Consider the following 24,699-nt stretch of genomic DNA (forward strand, 5'->3'; position numbering starts at 1 on the left):
AAATGGTATCAGGAGGAACAACAGGTCAGGACCCAAAAAAATAAGCCCTCACACAGCTTTAGATCCCAAAAAATGAGAATGCTACGGGTCTGGGAAAATGGCGCCAGAAGGGATTTTTTTTTTTTAAAAAAAACTTCAGAATTCTTTTTCACCAATTAAATAAAAGAAAAACTATACATGTTTGGTATCTATTATCTAGTATAATGCACCCCTCATAATACTCCATATATTTTAGTGCACCCATATAGTCCTCCATATATTATAGTGCACTCCCATAGTCCTCCATATATTATAGTGCACCCCCATAGTCCTCCATATATTATAGTGCACACCCATAGTCCTCCATACACTATAGTGCACCCCAATAGTCCTCCATAGTGCACCCCTATAGTTCTCCATATATTATAATGCACCCCTATAGTCCTCTATGTAGTATAATGTACCCCAATAGTCCTCCATGTAGTATAATACACCCCCATAATCCTCAATATATTATAATGCACCCTCCATAGTCTTCCCTATATTATAATGCACCTCCATAGTCCTCATGCAGTATAATGTACCCCCATAGTCCTCCATGTAGTATAATGTACCCCCATAGTCCTCCACCATTGTATTCATTGAATAAAAAGGAAACAAAAAAAAGAAAAACCAAAACAACTTTAATCGAATTTGACACAATAATCGAATCCAGTGATCCACTTATACGTACACCATCTTGGATATAGTACTTGTCTACAACAGGTAAATGTTGTATTAGTATTAGGCAGTTATGATGACATCACAGGACACATAACATCATAGACCTTGAATGACATCACAATGGGTATAGAATGTACAAAGTTCTGCACCGGAGCCATCTTGTGCCACTAGGACTTAACAGCCAGAAGGGGATGAGTGCAGGTAGGTGGCCTTTACTTATTGGGGGGATGGCAGCTGAAACCTATTGTAATCAGCTGTTATTGCTGTGGGAAGTAGTGGCCTCTACAGGACACATGCAGCATTACTGCCCCTATAAAAGGAGGGTGACTATGTAATATAGGTGTCTTCCAGAACATGAGCTGCTAATTTCTAGCTCCCCACTATGGAGCCCACCCTCCACGACATCCATGTGTATGTACATATGTACACACACATATCAATACACAGTATACACACAGATATAATACACAGACGGGTAGGGACAACTCCACGTGGCTCCATTTTTGGGTAGTTTTTGCCATTTTATGTGAACAAATGATAGCATTCTGTAACTGAATTCGAGGTGCAAATGCTATTACTCTCTGCTGTCATCTCTTTTGTTCCTGTTGAATCAGTGGATGACCTGGGAGTTGTCGTTTACTATGGTCAGGAGCGGTAATTTGAGTTTTCCTTTAGTAAAAAGGGCCCTAGATAATATGGATTGAAATAGAAGGGTCCCTTTAAATGTTCGTGTCATGATTTTAAAATGAAGCAGGAGTTTTACTATTTATTAAATTAATTCTTCCTTGATGTTGTAAACTTGATCCATAACAGCAGTGACCGTTCTGATGACATCACAGGTCACATGACATCACCAACATTCTGAGATATCACAATTACAATAAAATGTACAAAGTTCTAAACGAAAATCTTTTTGTGTTTTCAGACCCTGATGGCACGAAGGTGACAAGTCCAGATAAGTATCTTGTCTCTCAGTTTCGGGGGCCTGTCCACACATTACATAACTAGGGGGCTGGGGGAGGAGAGAGATGCTAAATTCATTCATGAATTTGGCAGGACTGATCGGGCAGGGCCGTCTTGGTTGGGCAGCTGGATCCCAGTAGGGCCGACCTGGTCGGGCAGCTGGGGTCCAGCAGGGCCGACCTGGTCGGGCAGCTGGGACCCAGCAGGGCCAACCTGGTCTGGCAGCTAGGACCCAGCAGGGCCGACTTGGTCGGGCAGCTGGGGCCCAGCATGGCCAACCTGGTCGGGCAGCTGGGACCCAGCAGGGCCGATTTGATCGGGCAGCTGGGACCCAGCAGGGCCATCCTGGTTGGGCAGCTGGGACCCAGCAGGTCCAACCTGGCCAGGCAGCTGGGGCCCAGGAGGGCCGTCCTGGTCAGGCAGCTAGGACCCAGCAGATCCGACCTGGTCGGGCAGCTGGGGCCCAGCAGGGCCGACCTGGTCGGGCAGCTGGGGCCCAGAAGGGCAGACCTTGTCGGGCAGCTGGGACGCTGCAGGGCCGACCTGGTTGGGCAGCTGGGATGCTGCAGGGCCGACCTGGTCGGGCAGCTGGGACCCAGCAGGGCCGACCTGGTCAGGCAGCTGGGGCCCAGCAGTGCCGACCTGGTAGGGCATATGGGGCCCAGAAGGGCAGACCTTGTCGGGCAGCTGGGACGCTGCAGGGCCGACCTGGTCGGGCAGCTGGGACGCTGCAGGGCCGACCTGGTCGGGCAGCTGGGACCCAGCAGGGCCGACCTGGTCGCGCAGCTGGGACCCAGCAGGGCCAACCTGGTCGGGCAGCTGGGACCCAGCAGGGCAGACCTGGTCGGGCTGCTGGGACCCAGCAGGGCCGACCTGGTCGGGCAGCTGGGAGCCAGCAAGGCCGACCTGGTCGGGCAGCTGGGACCCAGCAGGGCCGACCTGGTCAGGCAGCTGGGACCCACGAGAGCCGACCTGGTCGGGCAGCTGGGACCCAGCAGAGCCATCCTGGTCGGGCAGCTGTGACCCAGCAGGGCCGACCTGGCCGGGCAGCTAGGGTCCAGCAGGGCCGACCTGGTCGGGCAGCTGGGACCCAGCAGGGCCGACCTGGTCAGGCAGCTGGGGCCCAGCAGGGCCGACCTGGTAGGGCAGCTGGGGCCCAGAAGGGCAGACCTTGTCGGGCAGCTGGGACGCTGCAGGGCCGACCTGGTCGGGCTGCTGGGACACAGCAGGGCCGACCTGGTCGGGCAGCTGGGACCCAGCAGGGCCGACCTGGTCGGGCAGCTGGGACCCACGAGAGCCGACCTGGTCGGGCAGCTGGGACCCACCAGAGCCATCCTGGTCGGGCAGCTGTGACCCAGCAGGGCCGACCTGGTCGGGCAGCTGGGGTCCAGCAGGGCCGTCCTGGTCGGGCAGCTGGTGCCCAGCAGGGCCAACCTGGTCGGGCAGCTGGGACTCAGCAGGGCCGACTTGGTCAGGCAGCTGGTACCCAGCAGGGCCGACCTGGTCGGGCAGCTGGGACCCACCAGAGCCATCCTGGTCGGGCAGCTGTGACCCAGCAGGGCCGACCTGGCCGGGCAGCTAGGGCCCAGCAGGGCCGACCTGGTCGGGCAGCTGAGACCCAGCAGGGCCGTCTTGGTCGGGCAGCTGGATCCCAGTAGGGCCGATCTGGTCGGGCAGCTGGGGCCCAGCAGGGCCGTCCTGGTCGGGCAGCTGGTGCCCAGCAGGGCCAACCTGGTCGGGCAGCTGGGACTCAGCAGGGCCGACCTGGTCGGGCAGCTGGGACCCAGCAGGGCCGACTTGGTCAGGCAGCTGGGACCCAGCAGGGCCGACTTGGTCGGGCAGCTAATACCCAGCAGGGCCGACCTGGTCGGGCAGCTGGGACCCAGCAGGGCCGACCTGGTTGGGCAGCTGGGACCCAGCAGGGCCAACTTGGTCGGGCAGCTCAGATCCAGCAGGGCCGATCTCGTCAGGCAGCTGGGACTCAGCAGGGCCGACCTGGTCGGGCAGCTGGGACCCAGCAGGGCCGACCTGGTCGGGCAGCTGGGGCCCAGCAGGGCCTACCTGTGTGGGCAGCTGGGACCCAGAAGGGCTGACCTAGTTGGGCAGCTGGGACCCATACAATTGAAAGTGGGTGGCGGCGGGGGGGACCTGGGGTACAGTTATACAGCAATATGCAGCAGGATAGATGAGATCCAGGGAAATAACCGATCGCCAGAAATGGGGTCAGGAAGGAATTTCCCCCCCCCTGAGGTAGAACACTCCGGGGGTTTCTTCGCCTTCCTCTGGATCTTTGCGTCCAGTTGCTTTCATCAGGTCCGCAATAAGTTCTGCGGTCTCCATCGTGGCTGGACCTGAAAGTCACTGTGATCCTTGTGTAATTTATTAATGGGCCGGTAATATTTTCATTACAATGTTGCTTATTGCTATTCCAATAAAATAAGAATATAATTCAGATAATATATTGTGTTGTGTGTTTTATTTGTCTGCACTTCACCATACACAGTAATAATCGCTCAAAACTCTAGAACTAGAGCCAAACATGGCTGCTAAACCGGCATCTAACAAAGTGTCTCATCTGCAGGGCATTACAAAGAAATCATGATACCCCATAGCAGAAATTCTAATTACCCCCCCCCAAGAAAAAACTAAATTAAAAAAACAATAAAAAAAAAAAATATATATATATATATATATATATATATATATATTGAAGCTCCTAGATTTTCCTTTCATTGCCCCTACAAGGTATGATTCCAGCAAAAGTGCCCCATAAACAGTCTATGATCCCCCCACAGTGAATTCCTCCACCCGCCCAGTATAGTGACACTACTGTACCACCCCCCTCAACTATCCGGAAAAATATGGTGACCCCAACACAGAATAATCACCAACTGTGATCCCCAAACAGCCCTCCATGCAGTATAATGGACCTAGATATAGTATAATTGCCCCCAACACAGACCTCAAATAGCCCTCTGTAAGGGACTTCCTGAGATATGATGAGAATTATGACAGTTATTCATGTCAGTCAGCTACTCTGTGATGTCGTCCCCTCCCTTTCTGCTGCTTGGAGACCCAGCAAATGTAAAACTCAAGGTGTCAAAATCTAATTAGGATAGCTCTTGAACCAGCACACCCCCTGCGGAGTGAACAGCCCTACACAGGAGTTTAGAGGGGAGCTCCAGGTTTGTAACCTAACTTCAAACGTCTCCTCCAGACGATTCGGAACCGTCAGAAGAGTTTCGATATTGGGGGGTAAATCGCCCCCACAAACAAGACAGGCATATGTTCATATTCCTGAGGGCCAGACGCACGTAACACATATTTCAGCAAAACTGTATGATGTGCGTAGCCCTCCATAATTAATAACTGGCCACAGGAAGCCCGCAGGACTCTCATATTTCCTATCAAAACAGAGATCAATTCACGACGACAAAAATGAGGGTCATATCGTCCGTGTGAGTAGCTCAGGGGCAGAGCTAGGCTGGGAAATACAACATTAGATTATTCTCAGCTAGCAGCAGGGGGAGGAAATTCCCAGCCAGGATGATGTCACGAGGGGGGGCCGTATGAGCCCAAGACAGAACAGATAAAAGTAGGTGCAGGGGTCTGCGCATTGTCTTTACTCGGGGGTCATGAGTACTATACACATGTGAGGAAGCCCATGAAACCCTGGTCGAACAGCGCCCCCTGTGGCCAGACGCATAAGGTAACTGGTTGATCTGACTCTGTTTGTGACCACGTCTTATCTGTAAATGTATGCTGACATATATATATATATATATATATATTCTGTAAATTCCATATTGTATATATTGAGTATCTAGTGTGCCCTTACGGCGATTAAACATATATAATTTAATCTTGGGCTGTTCTGTTATCTAGATCTTGAATCCCACGTCTGTGAGCTGGGCGTAATAGTTATCGTAATTGAATGGTGGCAGCAAGTTTATGCCAAGGATCATTGTGGGGCAACCAGTGAGATCTGGGGAGGAGTACATATATTCCGCCCGCAAGAGTCGGGGGAATATATACCTTACTCTCACCGGGAACCCTTCAATCATCGACATAGTAGAATAGCGGACTCCTTGCTTATTGTCGGGCAATTCCATAATTGGCCTGACTATAAGAGGGGCACTAGAGAGCGAGTCACGTGCTGTGTCGGGGGAAGAAAGGGGGGTGTAACTTCCACTTCCTCCCCCTTTTCCTGACACCCTCCATAAAGAATAAATCAAAGGCGTATCTAGGGGGGGGGGGGACGGCGGGGCATCTACCCCAGGTGCAGCTGTCATCGTTAGGCCTTGGTCCCACTTACGCATTGCTTCTGATGTGAGCGCAATGGGACCCCCAATGATCAGTTGTTCTTGGTGCAGGTGGCTGGAAATGTTTATTTCTGGATCTACTCCATCCTCTGTGTCTGCGGCCGGGTACTACATATCCGCCTCATTGATTTTAATAGGAGGCTAATGCTACTATCAGAAGACAGAGCAGATCCAGAACTGAGCACTTCTGAGAACCTGCCACCACCGACACGGCACCTAGAGCAGTGATTGGCGGGGGTGCCAGGTGCCAGACCCTGACCAATCAGATATTGGTGACCTATCCTAAGGAAAGGCCATCAATGTTAAAGTAGTGGACAATCTCTTTAATAAAGTCTTGTGCCGTCTGACAAGTTAAGGGTTACTATGTTTTTATTTATGTTGTTAGAAACATTAAAGAGGTTGTCCAAGTTTGTGATGAACCTGCAGTCACTCTGTGTGTCACTCTATGTGACTGCAGACTTCTGAATTCTCACAGTGTGCACACTGCCCACTGTCAGGATTCTCTGGTGCCAGCAGTGAGAGTGGGAGGTTATGAAGCTGTAAGTATGCGATTTACATAGATATGGTCACGTGCTGAACAGACATGCTCAATGAAAATGAAGTGACTGAGGTTGGACATGTCAAATCAGAATGTGGCCAGAAGTATACAAATCTCATACTTGTGCTCACATGATTGTCCACTCTCATCACTGGCATCGGAGAATCCTAAAAGTGTGCAGAGCATGCGTTGTAAGAATTCAGAAGCCTGAAGTCACGAATAGAGTCACTGCAGACTTTCATCTTAAACCTGGACAACGGCTTTAATTATAAAATTAAATAGTGTAGTATCGTCAATTCTAACTGTGTGTAATATACTCACTGTCAGAATTCAGCTCTGCTTGCTGGGTCCAGCAGTCACCACATGGCTGCTCCACTCATACAGTTAGGTCCAGAAATATTTGGACAGTGACACAATTTTCGCGAGTTGGGCTCTGCATGCCACCACATTGGATTTGAAATGAAACCTCTACAACAGAATTCAAGTGCAGATTGTAACGTTTAATTTGAAGGTTTGAACAAAAATATCTGATAGAAATTGTAGGAATTGTACACATTTCTTTACAAACACTCCACATTTTAGGAGGTCAAAAGTAATTGGACAAATAAACCAAACCCAAACAAAATATTTTTATTTTCAATATTTTGTTGCGAATCCTTTGGAGGCAATCACTGCCTTAAGTCTGGAACCCATGGACATCACCAAACGCTGGGTTTCCTCCTTCTTAATGCTTTGCCAGGCCTTTACAGCCGCAGCCTTCCGGTCTTGCTTGTTTGTGGGTCTTTCCGTCTTAAGTCTGGATTTGAGCAAGTGAAATGCATGCTCAATTGGGTTAAGATCTGGTGATTGACTTGGCCATTGCAGAATGTTCCACTTTTTTGCACTCATGAACTCCTGGGTAGCTTTGGCTGTATGCTTGGGGTCATTGTCCATCTGTACTATGAAGCGCCGTCCGGTCAACTTTGCGGCATTTGGCTGAATCTGGGCTGAAAGTATATCCCGGTACACTTCAGAATTCATCCGGCTACTCTTGTCTGCTGTTATGTCATCAATAAACACAAGTGACCCAGTGCCATTGAAAGCCATGCATGCCCATGCCATCACGTTGCCTCCACCATGTTTTACAGAGGATGTGGTGTGCCTTGGATCATGTGCCGTTCCCTTTCTTCTCCAAACTTTTTTCTTCCCATCATTCTAAACAGGAGCTGTGGAAATTAAGCGCAATAGGGTCTTACCCTTATAGGTACAGGGCACGGGTAGGGGGAGCAATACTACTCACCATGTGTAGTTGTGACAGTCACAACTACTATATTCGCATGTAACAATGGATCCCGGCCGCGGCAACCCAAGCGGCTGATAACAGAAAGTGATTGTAGAAATCGGGTTTCTAAAGCCGCGCCAGTGATCACACCAGGACATCAGATTATGTGACTTTATTACTGCATCGGTCTACGCATTTCATGAGCTCTGCTCACTTCCTCAGGACCATATAAAAGACACCATCAAATCTGGCTGGTCTCCTTTAAAGGAACCGTGTGGATACCGCACTCTCACTATGGAGGTTTATACTGGTTCCCTCACCACTGTACTGGGTACTCACGCACAGCGGCATCCACAGGACCGGTCCGCTCTGGGGCTTGTTGGTACGGTGGTGCGCACTTCACTCCAGGAGAGCGATTCAGGATTTCTTTTCCCCAAATTTTGCTAGACAGCTGGGCTCCTCAGGCAAGGAACTCTGGCAGGTTGGATGCCGACACTCCTATCCCTCTGCACGTCCTGGAATCCACACTGCAACTTCCTGCTTCTTTCTCCAGTTCTCTCCGATCAGACCAAATCAGCTCCCTTTAAAGGAGACCAGCCAGATTTGATGGTGTCTTTTATATGGTCCTGAGGAAGTGAGCAGAGCTCATGAAACGCGTAGACCGATGCTGTAATAAAGTCACATAATCTGATGTCCTGGTGTGATCACTGGCGCGGCTTTAGAAACCCGATTTCTACAATCACTTTCTGTTACTTCCCATCATTCTGGTACAGGTTGATCTTTGTCTCATTTGTCCATAGAATACTTTTCCAGAACTGAGCTGGCTTCATGAGGTGTTTTTCAGCAAATTTAACTCTGGCCTGTCTATTTTTGGAATTGATGAATGGTTTGCATCTAGATGTGAACCCTTTGTATTTACTTTCATGGAGTCTTCTCTTTACTGTTGACTTAGAGACAGATACACCTACTTCACTGAGAGTGTTCTGGACTTCAGTTGATGTTGTGAACGGGTTCTTCTTCACCAAAGAAAGTATGCGGCGATCATCCACCACTGTTGTCATCCGTGGACGCCCAGGCCTTTTTGAGTTCCCAAGCTCACCAGTCAATTCCTTTTTTCTCAGAATGTACCCGACTGTTGAGTTTGCTACTCCAAGCATGTCTGCTATCTCTCTGATGGATTTTTTCTTTTTTTTCAGCCTCAGGATGTTCTGCTTCACCTCAATTGAGAGTTCCTTAGACCACATGTTGTCTGGTCACAGCAACAGATTGTAAATGCAAAACCACACACCTGTAATCAACCCCAGACCTTTTAACTACTTCATTGATTACAGGTTAACGAGGGAGACGCCTTCTGAGTTAATTGCAGCCCTTAGAATCCCTTGTCCAATTACTTTTGGTCCCTTGAAAAAGAGGAGGCTATGCATTACAGAGCTATGATTCCTAAACCCTTTCTCCGACTTGGATGTGAAAACTCTCATATTGCAGCTGGGAGTGTGCACTTTTAGCCCATATTATATATATAATTGTATTTCTGAACATGTTTTTGTAAACAGCTAAAATAACAAAACTTGTGTCACTGTCCAAATATTTCTGGCCCTGACTGTATGTGATTTTCATTCTTGCATGTGAAATTCTTCCTACGTTGCTCATTGAACATTGAGAGAATTATTAAGAGAAGCTCATCATCATGTGACTGTAAAGGCTCCGTTACACGCAACGATGTATGTAACGATATATCGCCGGGGTCATGGATCCCGTGACGCACATCTGGCATCGTTAGCGACGTCATTGCGTGTGACATTAACGATGGAAAATACTCATCAAATCGTGCATCGTTGACACATCGTTCATTTTCAAAAAATCGTTGATTGTTGAGGACGCAGGTTGTTAGTCATTCCCGTGGCAGCACACATCGCTACGTGTGACACCTCGGGAATGACGAACTACAGCTTACCTGCGGCCGCCGGCAATGAAGAAGGAAGGAGGTGGGCGGGATATTACGGCCGCTCATCTCCGCCCCTCCGCTTCTATTTGGCAGCCGCTTAGTGACGCCGCTGTGACGCCGCACGAACCGCCCCCTTAGAAAGGAGGCGATTCGCCGGCCACAGCGACGTCGCTAGGCAGGTAAGTCCGTGTGAGGGCTCCAAATGATATTGTGCGCCACAGGCAGCGATTTGCACGTGCGACCACCCAAACAGCTTGGTGGGGGGTGCCAAACTGAATTCTTGCCCCGGGTGCTGGAAAGTCTAGATACACCTCTGAATAAAGACTCCCTCATAGCCCTCCAAATAATATAATTCCCCACTTTCCATTGACGTCTATGGAGCCATGTATCCATATGAGACTGCAGGAGTCCTGTCTTATCACGTACCTGTATTGTACATACAGTTAGGTCCAGAAATATTTGGACAGTGACACAAGTTTTGTTATTTTAGCTGTTTACAAAAACATGTTCAGAAATACAATTATATATATAATATGGGCTGAAAGTGCACACTCCCAGCTGCAATATGAGAGTTTTCACATCCAAATCGGAGAAAGGGTTTAGGAATCATAGCTCTGTAATGCATAGCCTCCTCTTTTTCAAGGGACCAAAAGTAATTGGACAAGGGACTCTAAGGGCTGCAATTAACTCTGAAGGCGTCTCCCTTGTTAACCTGTAATCAATGAAGTAGTTAAAAGGTCTGGGGTTGATTACAGGTGTGTGGTTTTGCATTTGGAAGCTGTTGCTGTGACCAGACAACATGCGGTCTAAGGAACTCTCAATTGAGGTGAAGCAGAACATCCTGAGGCTGAAAAAAAAGAAAAAATCCATCAGAGAGATAGCAGACATGCTTGGAGTAGCAAAATCAACAGTCGGGTACATTCTGAGAAAAAAGGAATTGACTGGTGAGCTTGGGAACTCAAAAAGGCCTGGGCGTCCACGGATGACAACAGTGGTGGATGATCGCCGCATACTTTCTTTGGTGAAGAAGAACCCGTTCACAACATCAACTGAAGTCCAGAACACTCTCAGTGAAGTAGGTGTATCTGTCTCTAAGTCAACAGTAAAGAGAAGACTCCATAAAAGTAAATACAAAGGGTTCACATCTAGATGCAAACCATTCATCAATTCCAAAAATAGACAGGCCAGAGTTAAATTTGCTGAAAAACACCTCATGAAGCCAGCTCAGTTCTGGAAAAGTATTCTATGGACAGATGAGACAAAGATCAACCTGTACCAGAATGATGGGAAGAAAAAAGTTTGGAGAAGAAAGGGAACGGCACATGATCCAAGGCACACCACATCCTCTGTAAAACATGGTGGAGGCAACGTGATGGCATGGGCATGCATGGCTTTCAATGGCACTGGGTCACTTGTGTTTATTGATGACAAAACAGCAGACAAGAGTAGTGAATTCTGAAGTGTACCGGGATATACTTTCAGCCCAGATTCAGCCAAATGCCGCAAAGTTGATCGGACGGCGCTTCATAGTACAGATGGATAATGACCCCAAGCATACAGCCAAAGCTACCCAGGAGTTCATGAGTGCAAAAAAGTGGAACCTTCTGCAATGGCCAAGTCAATCACCAGATCTTAACCCAATTGAGCATGCATTTCACTTGCTCAAATCCAGTTTAAGACGGAAAGACCCACAAACAAGCAAGACCTGAAGGCTGCGGCTGTAAAGGCCTGGCAAAGCATTAAGAAGGAGGAAACCCAGCGTTTGGTGATGTCCATGGGTTCCAGACTTAAGGCAGTGATTGCCTCCAAAGGATTCGCAACAAAATATTGAAAATAAAAATATTTTGTTTGGGTTTGGTTTATTTGTCCAATTACTTTTGACCTCCTAAAATGTGGAGTGTTTGTAAAGAAATGTGTACAATTCCTACAATTTCTATCAGATATTTTTGTTCAAACCTTCAAATTAAACGTTACAATCTGCACTTGAATTCTGTTGTAGAGATTTCATTTCAAATCCAATGTGGTGGCATGCAGAGCCCAACTCGCGAAAATTGTGTCACTGTCCAAATATTTCTGGACCTAACTGTACATGTGCACTGCCCAGCTGTGACACAATCTAGTGCACTCTTACTTCTACCTCTGTATTAGTGCTTCCTCATCCAGTGTGGAAATATGATCTTGTGTATGCAAAACCAGAGGAAGATAAACACTGAAGAGCAAAACGGTAACAATGTTTTGACCTTTTGACTTTCAGGCCCCATATCTCATCATCCACGACAACTTTGAGCATGAGACAACCTTCATTTTATAAACAATCATCTTGGCTATTTCATACATATTTCACTAGCAACTATTTAGCATATAATTAATTATACAGATTCTTATAATGTTACTGTATTGTTATTGTTTTGCTCCTGGTGGTGGAAAAATCTTTTTCTTCCTGTATACTATAAACTACAACCTGTTCTCACATTCTCTAATAGCTCAGCGTGTTATTAGGTTGATTCACAAGTGAAAGGTCACTGGTTCAAATCGAGCAGCAGCCATGAAGATTTCCCTGGAAAGGAGAAACAGCATCATTTAGCTCATTCATAGCGGTCACTCAGCCAAGAAAATTACCAAACTGCATCATGTGAGGCTATGACAGCTGGAGGAACAAGAAATAAAGTCTGTCCATTCAAAAGCCAAGAGGTGCCGTCCAGGCAAAATATTGGAGTCAACAAATCAGCTCATCACAGGTCTATCAGCCCTGGTGACAAACCCGGCAGTGGAGACGGCTTTGTGTACTTCATAATAGTGAGATCACAGATGACCATGCAAGCACCGTGCTACACACATTACGCAAGTCTGGGATGGTGGCCTGAAAAAAAGGGAGACACCTCAACTTCAATATCGTCATAAGAAGCGTCGGCTCAAGTAAAATAATAAAAATTAAAATGTAGATTTTTAGGAGCAAAACAGTAAGAATGCCGTGACATGACAAGAATCTGCATAACTAATCATATTCTAAATAGTTGCAAGTCAAATTTATGTATGAGATAGCCAAGATGATTGTCTATAAAATGAGGATCATCTCATGCTCAAAGCTGTAGTGGATGATGAGATATGGAGCCTGAAATTTACAAGTTCAAAACACTGTTGATAGTGATAAGCGGGCTTTACCATGCTCGGTACTCATAACGAGCAGTCAGACGCTTGGATGGTCTCGACTCATGTATCGAGTATAATAGAAGTCAATGGGAAACTCGAGTATTTTTCTGCAAGATATTTAGAAGAAATGCTCACGCTCCCCATTGACTTACCTTATACTCAGTACAGGAGTGGAGACCGTCCGAGCATCCAACTGCTTGTTACAAATACTAGGTCAATCAATGTGTGGATGAAGGACCACCACATCAAAACCCTGTCATGGCCGGCCCAACCTCCAGACCTGAATCCCATTGAAAACCTGGAATGTAATCAAGAGGAAGATGGATAGTTACAAGCCATCAAACAAAGAAGAACTGCGTAAATGTTTGTAGGAGTGGCTTAAGGTTATCCAAAAGCATTGTGAAAGACTGGTGGAAAGCATGCCAAGACGCATGAAATCTGGGATTAAAAATCATGGTTATTTCACAAAATATTAATTTCGGAACCCTTCCAGGGCAGTGGAGCTGAAAGGCAGCATCATATATACAGATCCCACCTCGTCCTCTTGTTGTGTATGTGATGCTGCCTCTCAGCTCCACTGCCCTGGGCAGACTGAGGTGCAGTGATACATACACAGCGCCCCCCATCCTCATGGTGTGTATGTGGTACTGCACCTCAATCTGCTCAGGTCAGGGGAGCTGAGAGGCAGTGACACATACACACCATGAGGACGGGTGACGATGTGTATGTGGTACTGCACCCGAGTGTGTCCAGGTTATTGCATCTCAGAGGCATCGACACACACAGCGCCACCCGTCCTCATGGTGTGTATGTGGTCCTACACCTTAGTTTGCTCAGGGCAGTGAAGCTGAGAGGCAGTGACACATACACAGTGCCCCTGTCCTCATGGTGTGTATGTGGTACTGCACATCAGTCTGCTCAGGGCAATGGAGCGGAGAGTCAGCAACACATATACACACTCCCATTCTCATGTTCAAAAAAAATAAATCAGAATTTCATAAAAACAAAAGTGGCACACGTTTTACGCCATTTTCCGCGACCCATAGCGATCTCATTTTTCAGGATATATAGCTCAGTTATGGCGTATTTTCTGCGTCTTGAGCTGATGTTTTTAATGGTACCATTTTTGTGCAGATGATACGTTTTGATCGACAGTTATTGCATTTTGCGCAACATTTGCAGCGACTGAACAACGTAATTTTGGCGTATTTTTTTGCCGCTACGCCGTGTACCGATCAAATTAATTGATTTTATATTTTGATAGATCTGGCATTTCTAAACGCGGCGATACCAATTATGTGTATATTTTTTTAACCATTTAATTTTAAATTGGGCTAAAGGGGGCGATTTGAACTTTTATTTTTTTTTAATTTTTCGAAACTTTTTTCTGTTTTACTAGTCCCCCTAGGGGGCTGTAAGGATCAGAAGTCTGATCGCTCATTCATTTCTCCCGATCAGAGCAGCAAAGTGATCATGTCTTGTAACCTGTAGTACTCGGCTGCTTGTTACAGGACCTGAGTTAAGCGAGCTACAGGAGTCATCTCATGACCCTGTGCTACTATGACAACAATCGGATCCACTTGATCACGTCACATGACTTCTGGTGGTGGCCGGAGAGTAAAACTTTAACATGATCGCTACATTTTGCCAGGGGGTACAGGTACAGGTGGATAGCGATTCTACTCATTCCTGCAAGGCCCACATGTCAGCTGTACAAATCAGCTGACATCTGCACAGATCCCCACCAGCAGCCCACTGCAGCCGGTGGGGATTAACACTGTGACCACTAAGACGTAACTTTACTGCCCGGGGTCGATAAGGGGTTAATCTATTAAAATGTCATCACGATTTGGCAAAATAAAGTATGCATTGTTTTTCCACAGATCCCATAGACATTAAAAAATTAATAAAAATTAGATTATACTCACCTAATCCTGATTCCCAGCACCGCAGCAGCCGTCTCCTCTTCTATGGGGGCCTGTAGAGGCAGCACAATGCAAGGATGTCACTGTGATGCCCTCGTGGGCACACCAACATCTGCTAAGACACAGGCCTGTAGCGGTCTGTGGCTTAGGAGATGAGCAGTGATAGAGCACAGAGCTCCATGCTTTGTCATAAAACTGAACTGTATCGGGGGCAAGGTGACGCCAACACAGTTCAATGCAGTGGTCGCAGGATATTTGGGGCTCTGGGCAAGAAGTTAGGGGCAACATATCCAGCCGGCAGGCCCCCTCTATGTCCGGTTTGGGGGCCCACCGGGGTATTGATTGGTGACTCAGTGTCCCAGACCAACACTGGATAGATGATAATTAGACAAATGGATATCAGACAGATAGATAGAGAGATAGATATTAGATAGATATATAGTGATAAATAAATAATAGATAGATATTGCACAGTATACAGGGCACACACATCTTGTACATAACACATACAGACAGCACATAATACATTATAGATATGACACACAGCACATTATACTCACATACAGTAAATACAGTAGAAGTCTTCTTCCTTCCCAGCCTCCAGCAGAGCAGTAGTTCTATAGTAGCAGATTCTCAGGCCGGAGCAGGGCAGGCGCCCCTCCCCCCTCTCTCTCTGATGAAGAGGGGAGAAGACAAGATGCAGAGCACAGAAGAGGGGAGGGTGCCCCCTGCTGGATCCTTGGAACCACAGGAGCAGACAGTACACCAACACAGAGGAGAAGAGGGTGCCCCCTGCTGGATCCTGGGCACTGCAGGAGCAGACAGTACACAGAGCACAGAGGAGGGGAGGGCGCCCCCTGCTGGATCCTGGGCACCGCAGGAGCAGACAGTACACAGAGCACAGAAGATGGGAGGGTGCCTCCTGCTGGATCCTGGGCACCACAGCAGCAAAGAGTACATAGAGCACAGAAGATGGGAGGGTGCCCCTGCTTGATCCTGGGCACTGCAGGAGCAGACAGTACACAGAACACAGAGGAGGGGAGGGCAACCCCTGCTGTATCCTGGGCACCGCAGGAGCAGACAGTACACAGAGCACAGAGGAGGGGAGCGTGCCCTCTGCTGGATCCTGGGCACCGCAGGAGCAGACAGTACACAGAGCACAGAGGGGGGGTGCCCCCTACTGGATCCTGGGCACCGCAGGAGCAGACTGTGCACAGAGCACAGAGGAGGGGAGGGCGCCCCCTGCTGGATCCTGGGCACCGCAGGAGCAGACAGTACACAGAGCACAGAGGAGGGGAGGGCGCCCCCTGCTGTAGATTGTGCAGAGTGGGAGGAGACCAGACACAGGGCACAGAGGAGAGGAGGATGCCGACTGCTGGAGGCTGTGCAGAGTGGAAGCAGATAGTACGTAGAGCCGAGAGGAGAGGAGGGCACCCTCTGCTGGTGTTACGGGGGGCTGTCTGATAATAACCGAAAGGAGTATCAGACAGTCAGGGTCCACCGTGCAAAGACTTTGCTGCAGACTATGGCAGAGTGCAATACCTCTGTTAACTCACAGAAGGATATAATAAGAAAGTAAAGCAATTCCTCCCTTACTTGGAGGGTGTGTGGAATGATCTCTGTTAATAATCACAGAGACAAAGGCAATGTGTGCGAAATGGCACCTACCTAGGTCCGCTCTTCTAGTGGTGCAAAAGAGACGAACAGCAGCGTAAGCCGCACAAAGCTCCTACCTGCGTTCGCTCCACTAGTGTGCGAGGACACGAACCACTAGATATGGCACCTGCCTAGGTCCGCTCTTCTAGTGGTGCAAAAGAGACGAACAGCAGCGTAAGCCGCACAAAGCTCCTACCTCTGTTCGCTCCCCTAGTGTGCGAGGATACGAACAACTGCCAGACGCAGTATAAGGAACGTTACCCTAGCGGCAACGTCCACCTACGAGTAGAATCACAAGGCCCAGCCAGACCATGTGCCTCAGGCACCTGCCTATGTCCACTCCCCTAAGAGGTAAGGATACGGACAGCAGCCGAAGCTGTAAGGTATAAGAACGCTACCCTGCCGGTAGCGCTCACCTAGCATAGACAGAGGAATGCCTAGAGGAACGCGCACAGAGCGTCTACTCATATGCATGAACCAAGAGGACTGAGCACCATGCGGCGTGTGTCAGGGTCTTATATAGACTCTGTGCCTCATCCAAGATGGAGGACACCAGAGCCAATCCGCTGCCAGAACGACAGGAGTGACGTCATGCTGGCCTATCACCGAGCAAGACGTCACAAGCACATGACCAGCGACCAATCGGCATAGAAGGTGTCAGAGACATGTGACCTCGTGTCAGCGATGATGTCACCCGCACATGTGCAATGGCTCCAAGATTGGACTTAGTCTCCGGCGCTCGCACATGTGCAGTAGCAAGAAATCTGGACTTAGTCTCCAGCGCTCGCACATGTGCAGTAGAAAGAAATCTGGACTTAGTCTCCAGCGCTCGCACATGTGCAGTAGCAAGAAATCTGGACTTAGTCTCCAGCGCTCGCACATGTGCAGTAGCAAGAAATCTGGACATAGTCTCCAGTGCTCGCAGCAACCGTAACAGCTGGAGCCTGTGCACCGAAGGAGCAGCAAGTGAAAGTGAATTCCTGCTCCCTGTGGCGCCCCCTCCGCTGTCTGCCGGCCGGCGCCCTGTGCGACCGCACCACTCACATATAGGTAAAGCCGGTCATGTTGGAATCACACTTGCTGTTATACAACAATGGTCCTGTACAGCAGACGGATGTCATCCTTGTGCTGTCTACATGTTACTGTTTAATGGGTAGAGGAGGATAAGAATTTTTACTTTTTTTAAACAAGAAAAAAAGTTGCATCAAGTATTTTAAAAACGGAAGCAATGACTAAAAATGGGTCCAGCACACTGAATATAACATGGAACACTTCCTGTATAAGACCTCGCTCACACGAGCGTACGAATCGGATGTGTGCAATGCGAGAAAATCTCGCATTGCAGTCGGACCAATGTTAATCAATGAGGGACAGCAGATGGTCAGCTTTATTCTAATCCAGATTCTGGATGAAAGAAAAGTTGCAGCATGCTGTGATTGTCAGCTAGAAACGTGTCACTCGCACCCATAAAAGTCTGTGGATGCCAGTGAAACATTGGACTGCACCCAGATGATAACCGAGTGCAGGGTGATAATGGCATCAGCTGACAATGGAGGAGATGGAGAGATCAATCCCTCCCTCTCCTCCACAGCTGTGATGTGATAACAGGATCAGATCACAGTCACATGACACTTGGCTCACACTGGTAGCACAGCGGGATACAAGGGTCATTAGCATATCGAGGGTCATTAGTATATCGCATCTGATGCTCTCACATCAGATGCCATGCCATTGTTTGAATCCAGCCTAAAGAAAAATAACTGTTGGCTAAAACCGGCCGAATACGTACAACAAGTAACAGCAATATCTAGACATAGGAGTATTTTTTAAATAGTTCATGGCTGAAGAAATGTTTATGGTCAGTGGCTGATTACATGAAATGGGGCTTTTTCATGCTATTTCACTAAAAAGAAATGTAACTCCTTTCCGACTGGTCAATTTTTTATTTTTGCTCTTTCCTGCTCTTGTAGCGCCCCTGAAGCCATCAGGAGCTACAAGGAACTGCATCCTGTCCAAGATGCAGGACCTACTCCCAGGGACCCAGAAGACCAGTACCGGTAACACCAAAATACACATATAATCCCTGTTTTTCCCTTCCCTAAGGACTGGTGACAGGCTAGGGTTGGACCCAATGGATGGCCTTGTAGGGGCGGAACCAATACAGTCCACTAGACGACAACCAGAGAGGAGGGGTCAGACAGTTAGTAAGTGGAAGTGAAAGGAGACGGACGTAACAGTACTGACGGAAGAGTGTAACAGTGACCTGTCAGGTGCAGGCGTGTGGTTGCCGAAGGAGTACGGTGGAGTACTCTCGGAACCATAGCACCGACGGGGTGCAGAGCCCTAGGTCAGGAAAACGCTCCAGGCAGACCTGATAAAATTTGCACGGTGAGGGGACCATCCAGGACTTCACCAACTGTAAAGTCTGGGGCTCCAGCAGTGAAGGGAGAATCAGGAACCAGAACAAAGCACAGACCCGACAGGGTTCAAACTGCCCGCCATACAGACTAAGACTGAAAGACTACCAGGAGGGGACCCCCAGATGCTCCAAGCCACGGGCACACACCAACCAGAGACAGATGCAGGGGAAAGAAGCCACCAGGTTACCATACCAGCACTGGGACTAAGGGAACCTGCGGTGAGGACCAGCCTCCATCGGGTTACAAGCATCACCACCATGAGTAAAGAACCAGTTACACTGCAATCCCTTGTGTGGTCTACCTTCTTTCCACGCCCTGGTTCTATTAATGGACTTAAACATCAAATACCATCATCTGTCCCCTGGGGCCTAGCCCATACTTGCGGAAGGCCGCAACATCCAGGCTGCCGTTAACATCAGCCCCAGCAGTGAGAGACTGTGTAGCGGCGGCTCCATCCATATAGCCGCAACACCACAAGTGGCGTCACGACAAAACTTTATTATTATTCCCCTGTATTCCCCTTTTAAGCGACCCCCAGGGTCACGGAACCAGGCAACGGCCACCCAGTGAACTGTCCCAGTAAACATACTGCCCGGGACCGAGTACCCCAAGGCCCTGGGTTGCGTCACTCTTATTGCAAAGGCCATAACTTTTTTTTTCTCTCTGTAGATACAGCAATATGAAGGCCACCTACGTAAAACACCATGTTACTATGTTACTATGTTTGCCTGTGTTTTGATAGGATGACATTGAATGATACTATTAATTTTACCCAAAAATGTACAGGAAAGCAGGAGAAAAATTTAACGTGCAGTGAAATGGCAAAAAAAACATGTTTTCTTTTACGTATGGTGTTTATTTTTGTTTTGTTTTTTTTTATTTGCAACATTCCTGTTATATGTGATTGACCACTGACCTGATGATCAAAAACTACAATAATGTATCCTATTTATTATTATAAATGGGATTTGGTGGTCAATGCTATTCTACGACTGTTATTTGTTGGAATTCCACAAAGCCTGATGTCATCTAAAAGAGAATGTGTTTGATGTTTTCAAACAGAAGTGAATTGTTATGGTATACCCAGTGGATAATCGGATTTGTTGGGTTGTCCAGTAGCTCGGACCCCGGCGATCTGGACACAGATGTGCCTAATTCTCATTCCAGAGATGTCGCTGTGCCTGTATGTTTCATATAAACTCTTACCTTTAAGTCTCTGTGTACAATTCCAAGTCTGTGAAGATAGAAGACGGCATCTAACACCTGTCGGATGAGCGTGCTTGCATCTTTCTCAGTATAAAACCCTTTTTCCACAATTCGGTCAAACAGCTCTCCACCAGACACCCTGAAAGGAAAGAGTTAAACAGTTAACGGCATTCTGTACTAAATTATCATTCTGAATCAATACCAGTGGAGTCTAAGTGCTACATAATTTATAGATGTTTACAGCCTTCCTTTTGTTGGCCTTAGAAATAAATTACTCGAAGTCTTAGCTCCTGGGTTTAATTAAAACTTCGCCTCACTGTAATAACTACATATCTACTACAAATAACTTCATTAACATCTGAAAATATGAAGGCACATAATGAGTACGGAGGTAAGAAATATTAACAAATAATAATATTAAATCATGTTTAGCAGTTAATTAATTGCAATTTAGGGATCATGCGGACCCATTTCAAATGATCTGCTAACACATAACCCTGTTGGAATTAATAGTCACGTCGTCAGCCCAGGTATTTTACATAACATTCACAGTTCAAATTTATTGGTTACCTCTTACCAGCAACCCCTTATCAGTGGAGCTTAGGGATAGATAACGTGAATTAGCCCAATATCCCCGATACACAATGTAATTAAAGCATAAATTCTATGTGTTATGTTTCTCACTACAGAAGAGGATCTCTGAGCAGTTATTAAGAAACATGACCACCGCAGGGCAAAAGATTGCAAAAGTAGAAGTGTTTCAGTGTCGTGTCTAGACCACTTATGGTGCAACGTAGGTATGCAAGCTCAGGGTGGTTATACATGTCAGTGATAACAACTAAACTGAAAGTGTTAGTCCACGTGTGAATGTATTGAGAGCAATACTAGGGGTGAAGGATCAGCACAGACGGCCTTGTGGTTCCAAGTTAACCTTAACTCTCTTCTTGATCTCACCATCATGTACCCGTTTTTAATAAGCAGAGCTTCTGGCCATGTTAGTTTCTCATTAAGTGTACCATATTTGCCATCATGCCTAGAACTGACTTCTCAATCAGCACTATCTATGCTTTGCTCTTTCTTTGTAATCCCACCTATTAGACGTATAGGATCCATCTTCTTGCTCCCAAAACAATAATGAGCCTACATGCATGCTCAGTGAAAAGTGTCATTGCACATGCGCAAAGGAAGAACTTATTCTCATCGGCGTATTTTGCTTTCTGACTACATAACATCACTTGCGACAACCAGAATAAAGTCCTTAGTGGATGACAAAACATAATACTGGGTATATGGGATATCACAGAAACTACAGAAACTAGGGAAAGTGTGGCTAGAGAATAGCAAATTCATTTGATAAATCTCTTCTGTTGTAAAGGGGAAGCCTACCATGAGGTTCAGCATGTTCTGGGAAATCCATTTAAACATTGTTGTTTAAAACGTTGCCTTGACATCTTTGCGATGTCAGATATTTTAAAGGGGTACAGTTGTGGTCAACATTACTAGCACTCCTAAATATTAATGGGTTAACGACCTATGATGTACATTTTTGTCACCGGTCATTAAGCCAAATATGAAATCAGCTCAAGAGCTGAGCCTACTTCATATGCGGTATATGCTGAGCTTGTTATTTGCCTGTAACTACAGCGAAGCACTGGCCACTTTATTCACAGGATCAGTGTTGGTCTTAGAGGTTTTATAAGAGGTTTATGTGATATGTCATAGCTGTGATGCCTTGTTTTTGGACTGATGAAAAGCAACAGTTCCCAAAATCTGTAACCTTTTGTCACGTCACCACCAGAGTCTGCGGCTGTGATTTCTGCTCCGGCCACCAGGCGCTACCGCATTCCCACGGCGAGCGGAAGCAGTGATAGGGGCGGAGTCAGTACCTGTGGCTCTGTTGAGCGCAGTCTCTGCCCATCCACCAAGCTTGGTAGGCCTGGGACTTGCAGTACCACTGGCTGACAGTGGTGGTGTGAGACTTCCAGGTGACGTTATCAGCTTCCAGCTCCATCCTATGGGAAGGCACCACACCCTTCTTATACCTTCAGTGGTCTGCTGCTCCCTGCCATATATAGTCTAGGTATTACTGCTTGTCTCTGGTTCACACCCTGCTTTAAATTTTTGATCCTTGTGTTTTTTATCTCTGGCTGCTCTGTGACGACTCTCCTGCCTGCCATTTTTATACTTCGTTGCCATCTCCGGTTTTGACCTTAGCCTTGCCCTTAGCCTGATTTCCTGACTACGCTCTTGCCTGCCTTTTTGTACCTCCTGGTTTGACCCTGTTTGGCCACTACTCTTCTCTGGATTGCAGCCTTCCATAGGCAGTGACCTCTTGGACCTTGTAGTAATTCCAGATCACTGTACAGGGGTTAAAGGGTTTTGGGGTTCTCGGGATCCTGCTGAGGGGGCGGCTAGCCTCTAGTCTGTCCTTGACAGCCATCCTGAGACTGTAGTCTTAGCAGATGTTACACTATTTGTGATACTCTATTAATAAAATAGCATATTTTACCCTATATAGGATGAAATAACCAATGTACAGTTTTCCTTCTAGCAGAGAAACCTATATATTTACTTTGTCTGATGGTAGTTGTGCTAATGTACCAACTTATTAGGATTCTAATGCACAAGTCCAGAATATGCCTTGTGTATGTACTGAGCTGGTAAGATAAAGAGTACAGCAGAAACATCTTTCGGCATGAGATTTCAGTACTGTGGACATAACCAAATGCAACAATCTGCAAACACGCACAGAGCCATCTGGTGGCCAAAATACTTTGTTATCAATATGAATGGCTTATGTAGATTCTGAAAGTTCTTTGTAAAAATCTGTCACTATCTTAAAAGTCTTTTGAAAAGCAGGCATGAAATGTCAGTGTAGCGAAGAAGCAGATATTCTTTATCTGTAACATTAAATTGTCAACAAAATTATCTTTTATATGAACACAATTCAATTTTCTAAAAGTGGTTGTCCCCTCCCAATAACGTAACTAAAGGTCGAAGGGCCCCAATGCAAAATTTGGACCGGGCTATCCCTGCATGTTGTTCACATGTAGGGGCCCTTGTAGCTTTCTATATGCTATAAACACATATGTGTTGCCCTACCACCTTCATTATGTAGTAATGTCCCCCAGCCTGGTATATGTGTTCCCCATCCTGAGCATATGGGGAACACATATGTGTTCTCCCATCCTGGTATATATGTTCCCTATCCTGGTCCCCTTCCAGGTATATATCCTCCATCCTGGTACATATGCCCCCATCTTGGGCCCCTTCCAGGAATATATGTCCCCCATACTGGGACTTCCTGACTTATATTTCCCCCATTCTGGGATCTTTCCTGGTATATATGTCTCCAATCCTGGTATATATGTATTCCATCCTGGTATATATATCCCCCATCCTGGTATATATGTCCCCATTCTGGACCCCTTCCAGGTATCTAAGTCCCTCATCCTGGGACCCTTTTTGGTATATATATTCTCCTTCTTTGGCCCTTTTCTGGTATATATGTTCCTGTCATGCAGTGATTACTGGAATTCTGCCAGGTACAAGGGAACCCCAGCGAGCGTTGCAATGCACAGGGTACACCGGGAACACAATACAATGGTGGGCCCTGTCACTAGGGAGATGGGAGCTGGGTCACCTTCTACATGAGGCTGATCCTTGCACTCCGTATATTCCTATAAGGGTTTTTCCCCCATCACCGATCACATGCCTAGGCCCTCACTTGCTCTGAAATCACCCCAGCAAGTGAAAAGGCCGGCAAAGCACTAGACTCACCATTTAAATAATATAACACAAGGGGAAGAAGACAGACAGGGGAAAATAGACACATAAAGGAAAACACCCAAAGCTCCTCCAATGCAGTTAAAGACTACGGCTGCAATTGTCATGACTCCTCAGCTTCTACCTTCCAAAGTGGTCTGCATAAGAATGATGAGTTTCTATAACCAACATCAGATGGTAACTCCGTATATTCCTATAAGGGTTTTTCCCCCATCACCGATCACATGCCTAGGCCCTCACTTGCTCTGAAATCACCCCAGCAAGTGAAAAGGCCGGCAAAGCACTAGACTCACCATTTAAGTAATATAACACAAGGGGAAGAAGACAGACAGGGGAAAATAGACACATAAAGGAAAACACCCAAAGCTCCTCCAATGCAGTTAAAGACTACGGCTGCAATTGTCATGACTCCTCAGCTTCTACCTTCCAAAGTGGTCTGCATAAGAATGATGAGTTTCTATAACCAACATCAGATGGTAAGTTTTGATTATTTATAGTGAATGGGGAGCGCTCACCAAGAGCTGCACCTGAGGTTCAGGCTCCAAAGGATAGCAAGATAGAAAAGAGTCCTTAACTCATACAGCACCAAAAGAAAACAGGTACATTTAAACTCAAGCTGCAAAACTGACCATAAAAAGACTTTGTGAACCTCTGGTCCCAGACTCGCCAGAGATCACCCCGTAGTGGCGCACACCCATGACAGTCCCCCATCCTGGTATATACATCTCCCATCCTGGGCCACTTCCTGGAATATATGTCCCCGTCCCCTATCCTGAGACCTTTCTTGTTATATATGTCCCCCCATCCTGGTATAGCTGTCCCCAT

General features: G+C 47.0%; 1 protein-coding gene across 1 annotated transcript in view; it reads right to left on the minus strand.

Annotated features, from left to right (window-relative positions):
* The window catches only part of CAMK1D (calcium/calmodulin dependent protein kinase ID), a 480,336-nt gene that overhangs the window by 70,373 nt on the left and 385,264 nt on the right, over positions 1-24,699 (minus strand). Inside the window, exon 4 of the mRNA XM_075345270.1 lies at positions 20,089-20,227. Coding sequence (XP_075201385.1) covers positions 20,089-20,227 — 139 coding nt within the window. The remainder of the gene's footprint in view (positions 1-20,088; positions 20,228-24,699) is intronic.

This window comes from Anomaloglossus baeobatrachus, chromosome 4 (genome assembly GCF_048569485.1).
Source record: "Anomaloglossus baeobatrachus isolate aAnoBae1 chromosome 4, aAnoBae1.hap1, whole genome shotgun sequence".
Classification (NCBI taxonomy): Eukaryota; Metazoa; Chordata; class Amphibia; order Anura; family Aromobatidae; genus Anomaloglossus; species Anomaloglossus baeobatrachus.